General features: G+C 45.0%; 1 protein-coding gene across 7 annotated transcripts in view; it reads right to left on the bottom strand.

The window, feature by feature from the left end:
- Positions 1-426: 426 nt before the first annotated feature.
- Positions 427-10672, bottom strand: part of SEPTIN6 (septin 6) — a 34483-nt gene continuing 24237 nt past the window's right edge. For 2 of the 7 annotated variants that reach the window (XM_054213431.1, XM_054213425.1), the window contains exons 6-10: positions 10458-10554; positions 10025-10193; positions 9380-9512; positions 8486-8676; positions 2853-3306 (exon numbers count right to left, since the gene is read on the bottom strand). In XM_054213431.1, the coding sequence (XP_054069406.1) occupies positions 3192-3306; positions 8486-8676; positions 9380-9512; positions 10025-10193; positions 10458-10554 (705 nt within the window). In that variant the 3' untranslated portion in view covers positions 2853-3191. Of the gene's footprint in view, positions 2814-2852; positions 3955-6486; positions 6556-8485; positions 8677-9379; positions 9513-10024; positions 10194-10457; positions 10555-10672 lie in introns of those variants that run through there. The other 5 variants (XR_008468309.1, XM_054213430.1, XM_054213426.1 and 2 more) reach the window with 5 other exon arrangements.

Raw genomic sequence — 10672 nt, 5'->3', positions numbered from 1 at the left:
ACGCCGCCGCCGGCCGGCCGACACAGCGCCCCCTAGCGGCGGCGGCGGGAGCAGCGCGGCGGGGCCGAGCCGCAGCCGAGGCCTCCGGTAAACCGGGGGAGAGAAGCAGCCCGCCAGCACGGCCGCTCTGGGAGCCACCCCGGCAGCGCTTCCCCGCCGGGCAGCGGATGGAGGAGCCCGAGGCCTCCCCCGGCACTGCTGAGAACGGCCGTGGTACCGGCCGGCGGGGGGACAGTGCCGCGGGGCTGCTTCTGCCGCAGGGGCGAGGGAAAGCGCCGCCAGAACCCCACCCCCGCCCCGAAGGCGCCGAGTTTTCCCTTTCAGTGACCACCCAAAGCTCCGTGGCCCCCCGGCCCAGGCCCAGCACAGCTTGCCGTGGCCCAAGAGCTCCATCAGCCCCACAAGCACCAAACAGCAGCACGCACGCAGGCTTTCATATTTTTTATTTAAAATTTTACATTAAAGTTAGAAAGGTGTCAGGCTAAACAGTGCTGGTTCTTCAGCGTCTGTTGTAAATACATCACCGGGTGCCGTTCTGGCGCACGTCCGTCGGTAGAAAGGGGAGAAGATGGTGGCTGGGGAGGCGTGCATGGAGCCGAGCGGGGCAGCACGGAAGCGCAGGAAGCGCGAGGGCTGGCTCCCGCACACAAAGGACACCGCACCCTGCTCACCAGGGACTGCAATGGATAGCTATTATTATCATTATCATTCTAGCAGCTGTCAGCATCGCCTCTCCCTCCTGATACTGACAACTTTTTTCTAACTTTAAAGAACAAGAGGAGGTTTAGTTAGGAAAAAAGAAAAAAAGTACCACTTGACCCACGTCCACCAGCTGATGGAGCTTGTTTAATAAGGTGGTGAGACACAGGAGGACACCAATGAAAACACACAGTTCTTCTTACTTTATTTCTTTGTTAAAATTAAATATTTGGTGGCTGCCAACAGAGCAAATTGCACCGTGTTTATATTTCCTTTGACTCTGAATGCACAGTTTCCAAAACCAATCAAACAACAGCATATTGAAAATACTCCTTAGGCTTCAACACCTCATGGAAGCCCATGACATTTATATTATTAAAGACAAAATTAGAAAAAAAAAATATGCCCATAACGTTTGAAAATGTATTCGCTACATCATTAGTCCAAACATCACATTTCTGTTGCTCTTCAAAATTCCTGGTAAACAATCAGTTCCCCCGTATTACCCTGTCTTGTCACACAAATTACAAGACACTTCAATTTTAGATACCATGCAAGTCAGTAAAAGAGCTTCTTTCCAAGACACTAACACTGAAGATTTGTTCCCCCCCTCCCTAGGCATAAGACCCTTAAACTCTTCTAGAAGTGGCAGTCTTCTCCCTCAGACCCAGTGCAGCTGGCGAAGACAGATTAAAAAAAGCTACAGAGAGAGAAAAGGGGAAAAAAGAGAAAAAACCAGAAGATTAGCAAAAAAGAGAGACATTCAAAAAGCAGGAAAAAAGAGATGCAACATGAAAACAGCTGACAGAGGAGCGATGGAACCTCCTTGTGGTACCTCAAGGAAATCACACAAGTAAAACCACTTTTTCTTTAAAGTCTTTAAAAAGACTTTACAGAACTTTAAATAACTTTCTACTAAGGCAAATGGTCAGGAAGAACAGCCAGTAACCTGCAGTATGGTTAAAAAAAGCCACATTAAGTGGTTCTTTTAGGAGATAATCTAGAAATCACTGACAGACTGGTATTGCCAGGTTTTGGGAGCAGGCAACATTCGACGATAGAGGAAGAAGTAAATATTCAAATTATTGTAACTTGCTTAAAAAGAATCCCCCACAAAACAGTCAAGAGACTTTTATGGGAAATAAAATTGTATTTATGGTGAAACAGAATACCTAAGAAAATACATTGCAATCAAGAGTTTTAACTGCCTTGATTGCTGGAACCAGAGGCCAGACCGTCGTTTGCTCTGCGTTACTGCACAAGGTTGGCTGCTGCCGCGAGCAGACTAATGTTCGTGAGGCTTTAGCATCATTTTAGTACAATTCTCAGCAGCAGCTTGCACTAAAACCAGCATTACCTACCATGGCTAGATCTGAGGTGTGCTTATCTTGCAAAAACCCAGGATTTTAAGGGTTTTTGTTGAAACTGTTTTGGCAGCATGCATCCTGATCTTTCAGTGGGGTCAGGACGTGTGGATTCACCCACATACAGAGAATTTAGCCTGCACACAGCACGACTGAAGGATCAGGGTCATAATAAGCAAGTCTGAAATGGAAATGAGGTCTTCAGGTAACATGAATTAAGCAAAAGAAAAAATAAAAGCAAATTAAAAAAAGATAGATGATGTCATGAAAATGACACCAAGTATAAAGAGAAAAGAGTTTTTTATCTCTCAGCTATGCGATAATTAAACTAAGGTCCTGTTGACATTTTAATGTCAGCAATAAATACATTTAAACTGCGTTGTTATTTCGCCAGCAAAAATAACTCACAGAACTTATTTCCACATCCCTTATTTATCTGGGTGGAGAGGGACCAGGAGGAAGGGGAATCCATTAATTGCAGGGGGAAAAAAATTGTAGGATTTAAAGTGGCAGCATCCAAAACCTTGTTTAGGACTAATTTTACATTTTTTAATAAAAGCATTAACCACCAGTACATAGTAAAGACAGAATCACACTGAGGATATAGGAGAGAGAAAGGGTAACACCATGGAAAGGCAACAGCTGAAATGCTGTCACGTTTTATTAGACCCTCCGATTTAACAAGTAAATGAAGGTCCATTCCAGCCCATTGTATTCAGGGGTAATTACTCAGTACAGAGCCATGGGTTACTGTAAAAGAAGGGCAAAGAAAACAAAAAACAAAAGAAGTAAATGTTAACCAGAATTCACCGTCTGATGAAGTCTTTATTTAAAAACAAAACTCATCCGGAAATACACAGAGAAGACACCTGCAGGCAAACCGCATTTGCACTTGGCCAGAATGAACTTCTGGCCTCAGTGAGCAAAACACCCTCCTTTTTAGTGCAAATCTTGCAGTAAAACAAGGCTTTTGCTGAATAGAAAATATGAGAAGCAACCTGCCAGCATCCGTACACTTCTAAACAGATGCCAAAAAAAAAAAAAAAATAAAGGTAATACTTTTTGCATTAAAACCAGAAATTGTTGGAATCACTGAGAAGAAAGTCAAAGAAACATCATCATCTTTCTTCACAAACACTGATATGTACAGCAAGGTGACCAGCTTTCCCTGAGATTGGATCCAGGATGTGCATCCAGGCCAGCACACTGAGAGGGAGACAAGGCAAGAGATCCTTCGTGACCCCTGCAGCATTCAGAGAACACTTAGTTGCAAACCGTGGATCCAAGTTTGAGAATCCCCCAAGCCTGGGGACTAGAGGTTTGGACTCAGGCCCACGCCTGTGAGGATGTCAAGTTTTGCAAAAAGTCCTTTAAGATTATTTGAGTCACAGATGGCAGTGCAGGGGGGTAATGAGGGGTTAGATACAGCAAATTAAAAAGGGGAGAGGGGCAGCCAGGCTCTCGAGACAGCCCGTCCCACCCCACGGCAGCACGGCATTGCATTCACAGCGGTCCCAGGACGGGGGCTGAATGCACACCACCGTGCAGCCGTGCTCTCTTACCATGCAGCCCTCGCGCAAGATGGAGGGAGAGACAAAAAGCCGAACAACTGAGAAGAGGGGACACTAGCCCTACGAGCGCTCGGGGAAGAGGTATCAGCAATGAGCATCTCTTGCCAGTTCCATGTAGGCTATTGCTGAGTTCTTCACAAGAACAACCATAACCCAGAACAGCCAAGGGCGCGGACTCTTGCTTAAAACAAGATGGTGAGCGCAGGAAGGGAGCAATGAGTAAAGGTGAGCAAACAGGCACAATGGCATAGCTGCGGGTTAACCGAATGTGGGGGCATTCGCTTCTGGTGTGAAGGGAAAGGTTCTACAGGAAACCCGAACTGAAAATGAAAGAAAAAGGCAGATTAATGGTTTTATGGATTAATGACAAAAACCAAAATAAGAATACAAATGCTTCCTAACACACACACACACACAAAGAAATGTTGCTAAGTGTTAATAAGGTTTAATTTGATTACAAAACATGCTTTATGCAGACACACACATGCATACATCCCCACACACTCAGCAGTGGGATGTACCGAATTTATTTTCTAAAACAATCCTTCCACAGTTTTGCAAGCTACAGGACTCATCAACTGTGACTTGTTTGTATCCTTGCAAAACAGTGGAGCCCTGCAATACTTTATGGATCAATATGGAGAGTATTTTTCTGAATTCTGGAAAAGTACCATATATACATATTTAATTTAGCAAGGACAAACACCCATTGAAAAAGGCACTGTCTGCATTTGTATAGTGGGAACAAAGAACTTCATTTGATTCAAAGCGCAGCACACAACAGCCTACAGTTATGAGGACTGCCAAAAGCAATCCAAAACCAACAAAAATCAGTAATGTTCACTCTAACTGCACTTTAGCCGTGCCTTCGTACTCAGCACCAGAATGAACACTGTTATTCTTTGAGCTTATTTCTCCACATTCGGAGCCGGATAAGCAGAGAATTGTTCTTTTCATTGTTTTACAGTTAGCGTTGGCAGCAGAGACATTCATTCAACCGGACTGCTCAAGACGACTACAAGCTCCAGTTCAAGTCAGTGCAAGACCCTTCTGAAGCTCTTCTGTTAAGTGGAACGTCCCATTGAAATTAAATTCAAATGCCTCTCACTGACAGCGTAATGTTTACTTGCTTTTCCATTTCCCTTGGTGGAGCTAAGAGGGAAGGAAACCTGGAATCAGCTTTTTCCTATTTAAGGGCAGACCATAAGTTAGTTTGGACTGTATCCTGGAGAGAATGTAAATCCTAGCTTTATCTGCAGGGAAGGGTGGCCCTGAGGCTGAGTTTTTAGGGTGTTTTATAGATAAGTGCTGCTGTTCCAACAGCTCCCTTCTCCGAGAGACCTGCGCACCTCAGCCTGGGGTGCTGTCACCCTTGCCTTGAATAATAAGTATTGCTGCCCTGTCAAAAAGCAAGACATTCCTGTGGGAGCTTTCTTTTTCCTCTCACCAGAGAATCAACAGCAAATTAAGAAAGCTCAATTAAACACACTCAACCTAGCTATAAGTAGACCACTGTCATTAGCAGTTTAACTAATAACACTAACGAGGATGCTGCTCTCCTGCCAGGCAGGTGCATTTCTTATATGTCTTTGTCTAAATGAGTCTTCACTTTACAATAGATGCTGGCACTTTGCACTGCAAACACTTGCTTATGGCGAGGTTTGTTAACCCTTTCAGGCAATCTCACCTGTTCCACAAGCCTGCCCATGACTATGTGGCCACCTTACATCCTTGCTCACATGAAGGCAGAGACACTCTGGACAGACTCACAGCAACCCGAGCAGAGCAGACTCACAGCATAACACCACTGACAGGGCTCTGCTCCAGTGGGAACTCTCCTCGCCTTGGCAAAACTCATTGGAAACTCGGATGCTGGCCTTATTCAGGGGGAAAGTGCTCCGGCAGGCTTTCTGGACACGTCTGGAATACAGTCCTCCTCTTCCACTAGCCTTACCCTAACTGTGGGCATGCTTGGCATGGCTCCCAGGAGTGCGGGTCTGTGTCTGTCTGCTACAACTCAATATCCAATCCATGGGTGACCCATTTGACTGTTAAAAATGTCATAAAGTCTCTCAGTCCATCTTCAGAGCCTTCACTATCTGCTAAATGTTCAGTCCATCATTTTTTTGTGGTTTTGGATAATCAGCTATCATCAGTCAGCAGATGAATATTGATCTGGTTACTCTTCAGTAGCTTCTTTAATGCCCCCTCATACAGACATACACACACACTCATACACACACAGAGCTTGGTGATTCTCTGGTGCTTTGGGACAAAGGAAAGCTCTAGGTTTGGCAGATTTTACCATCTGTTAGTACATGAAGGGTGAGGATAAAAACTACTCTTGAATCCACCTTCACCTCCACTGTAACTAGAAGTTAACACTACAACTTGGAGGGGTGGGAGGGAAGGAGGAAAAAGGGAAAAGACATTTTCATGGCTAGCTGGGCTCCACCATCAGCACCACATCTCCATAGCAATTGTTGCCATAGTATCAACATGGCCTATGTGATTAAAGAATATAATTTATTTCTAAATAAATAAAGAAAGCGGAGCCAAAGTGCTGGGAAGGTTTAAAAGGAAGAGGACCTAATCCTGATTTTTCTACGTTTCATGTCCTAATACTGAGTCTCTCTGCATTTTACTTCGCAGACTCTTTAAAGACAAACTTAATTGCATCCTTTTTCTACAACTGCCTATGTAAAGAGAGACTGGTAGAGCATGTATAGTAAGGGTGAAAGCAGAGGAAGACAGAGATAATACTTAGAGGCTTCTGGACTTGCATGGGGTCTGCTTTTTTAGGAACTGTAACTGATCCCACTGTGAGGTCTATATTAGTTAATGACGCTTACCAGGACAATGTGCCTCATGCACCATGCAGCCAAACAGCAGCTAACTGTAAAACAGCACACATTTAACAGCTAATAATGATGACAATGATGTAACAAAAAAAAAAAAAAAAAAAAAGAAACCAAGTCATGATTAGTGCAAATTATAGAGCTTGGGTTTAAAAGAGTCACCTGTGAAAGAAAAAGGCTAATGTACTGCCAGCCACTAGTAAACAAGATACAATTAAGCTACAGCTTGTGAAATTCATGGATTGTTAGAGATAGTTATGATCTAAATACTGAAATGAATTATTAAGGACAACTGGAGAAGTTACAGAGTAAAGAAAATAGCTATTTTTCTACAGGAGAGAGAGGCCTCCTAATATCTTCCCAAGGCCTACCCAAACACTGACCTATGTCTTTCAAGGAGTTTTCTGTGCCTTTCTGTGTCCTTAACTGACAAGGACGGTACCAACGCTTTTCCATATTAATGTGCTTGGTGTCAAGGACCCTTCTGAAATCAGAACTGCTTCTAGGAACAAGAGTGTGACCTGGGCCACAGTGACTAATTGCTCACACCATAGGGCATGTCATCTCCCTTTTCTGCGTTCCTGACCCTGACTGATCTCAGGGCTGAAATCTGCAGTCCTCAGTGTGCAGATCTCTGAGGGCTCTAAGCATGAAAGAACTCAGTTGTGTATTCCTCACGCAGTCCAGGCTGGGGAGAGAAATCTGTCCCCAGTCAGTCTCAGGCTCCTCAGTATGAAAAGATATTAAAAACCCCTGAAGGTAATTCAAAAGAGCAAATCAAAATACGCAGTGGAAAAAGGAACGGACAAGCGAGAAAAGGGCAGGAGCACTAATTGCTCATCGCAAAAGAATGTTGACATTGAAGCAGCTCCAGCTCAAAACTAAGACTAAGACTAACTAAACCAGGGTCTCATTCTGGTTATTGGGTTTTCCCTCTCCTGTCTCATTTGATTCCAAGCTTAACAGTCAAGGGCAATTCTCCCTGACAAACAGTCCTATCAGCTTTTTGGGCATGTGCCATATTGTTCATATTAACAGCACTTCTCCATGTACTTAAGACTGCGCAGCGCAGGCAAGATTTGCGTGGATTTGCCCCAGGGATGTGCAGAGAGGGGATTATGGCAGTGGCATAGAAACCAGACCCTTGTTTATTTGCGCACTGCTCTTTGTACACATGCTAAGGTAGCACAGCACTGTTTTGGGAAACATACCACAGTGAGAAGAAAAGGAACTGCTCATTGCTAGGTGAACCAGGAGGACTGTTTCAGCTGTAAAGCTGGTTGCTCTTGAGCAACTGTAGAGCATTAGGAGCCTGACATGGGCACTGCAGATGGCCCAGACCACAGGACCTGACGAGGGGCTGGATCCTGTCACACCAGTCCCTGGAATGGGGAACTCCTGCTAAGCCATGCAGTATCTCTCACTGTTTCTGTGGAGGGCAAAAAGCTGATTTAGGGCTGGGGAACAGTAGTAGCACTAACAAGGAGCTATGAGCTGTCCCCTCATTTTGCAGCCTTACGTTTTGCAAATTCCAGAATTCAAGACCATTACTGTCCCTGAATTATTTCCACAGTATAAGCTTTTTACCAACCTAAACAAATAAGACCCTGAGACAGGATACACTCCTGTCTGGGGGTAGCGGGACATGCCTGCCACCCACACCCTAGCCTTGGCAGCCAATATTGTTCCACTTTGTTACAAGCACTGACAGACCCAAGGAAGGAGCAGGGAATCTCAGGGAATAAGAACAAGTTCATCCTCTCCCATGCTGTCAGCAAGCAATGAGGGAGGTTAGCACTGCTCCCTGCTCTTCAGGATGACAGCTAGAGGTAAAATGCTTCCAGCTACTGCTCAGCCTTACTAGGGATTAAATCTGTCTGCAAACCTTCCTCTGATAAGGACTGGCTAGGTTGGGAGAGAGATATGAACACCCAGAAAAACAGCAAAGGAGAACCATTACCAAGAAGCAAATACCACCAGGTTAGCAACTTACTTTTTTCTTTCCTTATCTCTTTTAAGAGTTTGCGATCCTCCAGCCTGCTGAGCCTGAGATTGGAGCAATTCAGCTGCTGTCTTCCTTTGTTTAAATGCATTTACTTCATCATCCAGAGACTTCTTCTTATCCTCTAGCTTCTTTTTTTCATCCTGATGTAATTTCTTCAGGCGATCAAACTTTTCATGCAGCTAGAAGGAAAGAAAAGAGGTGAGCAGGACCCAGCGCTACCAGATATTCTGTTCACAGGAAAAAAGGAAGATGGAAGGATCCCATGAGATCTGAGCCTGCAAGTCTCCGTTGGTCTCTACATCACTTCTAGCTCCCTGAGCTGACACTGTGTAGACAAAGGGCAGGGAACAGTCTCCTTCCACAATAGCTTACAAACCGGGCAGTGTTCTAGTGATGCACCATTGCACAGACTAACAATAGAGGATTGGGAGAGTATAATCGTAAAAATCCATTTCCAGGGGTCTCTACCTTACTTATTCCTCTTTAAAGCTCAGTAAGTTAATGGATTTTTCACAACACTAAAGACAGAGTGTGTATACATATATAAAAAATATATATATAGTATATAATATATACAGGTACAGATTTTATATAATGGGCTTATATCAGGGCCTGTTTCTCTCCTTGAATTTCGCCACACTGCAACTCTCCATCAGAATCAAGATCTTCATGGTGCAGTTAAGTTGTACACTACAAGCACTGCGATCTAGATTTGTTCTACAGGATGAACACCTTAATGCCCCCATGACCCCAAGTTAAACTTCAGACTTATTGATAAGAAAGTCCTAAACCACACTCAGTGGGAAGTGCTTTGGCAGCCATCTAACTTGCGAGTGGATCTAACACTCACAACCATGAAGAGACAAGTACTGCAGTCTTCACCTCTTTTTCAGCCTCCTTCAGCTCTGCTTCTTTTTCCTTGACCCTCTGGACAAACATTTGCCTCATTGCCTCTTCCTTTTTCTGCAGTTCCCCCAGAAACTCATTTCTTTTGGCTTCATAAGTTTCTTGTAAGCTAAAAAGAAAGGAAAGTCCAGTGATGTGACTTGGGATAAACTCTGCTTCCCCTGAGCCTGACATCAGGCTGACGCCATGAATATTGTTTGCCCACAGCACATTGCTGGCCCACAGCCAACGCACCCACACGCGTGTGCCCAAGGTCTTACCTATCCAACCATTTCCGGGGTCTGTAAGCTATTGCACTTTTCTGTATGTTGAATGTTGGGCAATTCAAAGAGACCAGCTGGCAACAAACACTAGCTCAGAGGGACACTGCTGTATCTCTGCAGCACAAACATTCCTACTCCTATACTTGCAGTTTCACAGTCAGCCCTCCACACGCTCTCTGTGTGTTCACCTCTCACTGCGCCAGCACCTTTGCTGAAGTCTGGATTTATCTGACCTGGCAGGTTTTCTTGCTGCATTGGTTCCCTACATGCTCTCTCAAGGACACACACATACACGCACGCTTGCAACACATCCAACAGTGCCTCTCTTGAGCTCGCCTGTCTCCTGCAAGGATCACACCTGAAGGGCTTGCTGTCTGGATCGGTGTCTTTGAAACCCATCTCTTCCAGTTTACATCGCCGGTACAGCTCATAGTGGCGTGTGTGGGTCTGTTCGCGAAGGTCTTCCATGTTCACGCGGATCAGCATCTCCCGCAACTTCACAAAGTCACAGTGAGCTTCATTCTCCACTGTAAGAAGACATGGTAAGGAGTAAGATGGGAGCAGAAGCAAAGGTCTCTTCCCACATTCCCCACCCATCTACTTCTCTAACAGGTTTAAGAGCCCTTCCGAGCAGAGAAAACTCACTATAGGCCTGACGCAAGGATTTAACAAAGGATCATTCCCCGTGAGATAATAAAGCCCAGGAGGCCCTTGCTCCTCTTATGAGAGCCCACTGCCTCCTGGCAGAAGTGTCACCATTCATGCCATGAAAATCCCAGTGCTCAACTCACCCTGCACTGTGCCCCAGGGGTACTGACGAGCTTTCATCATTTTGTTTCCTATTTTCAGCTCCTCCGTGCTCCCGATCACTGCAAATGGCAAGTGGGCCTGGAACACATTTAATGATACCCATGTTAGTCCCTCTCCACTCTAGCTGACTTGCCAGCACACGGAGATTAGCACAGCCACTGAGCAAGACAGTCATTATGCACACGCTAATCTCAGG

The sequence above is a fragment of the Rissa tridactyla genome, chromosome 9 (assembly GCF_028500815.1).
Source record: "Rissa tridactyla isolate bRisTri1 chromosome 9, bRisTri1.patW.cur.20221130, whole genome shotgun sequence".
In the NCBI taxonomy this organism is placed as follows: Eukaryota; Metazoa; Chordata; class Aves; order Charadriiformes; family Laridae; genus Rissa; species Rissa tridactyla.
Note: the sequence above shows the minus strand (reverse complement) of the source record. Positions and strands in the feature narration are given on the sequence as shown.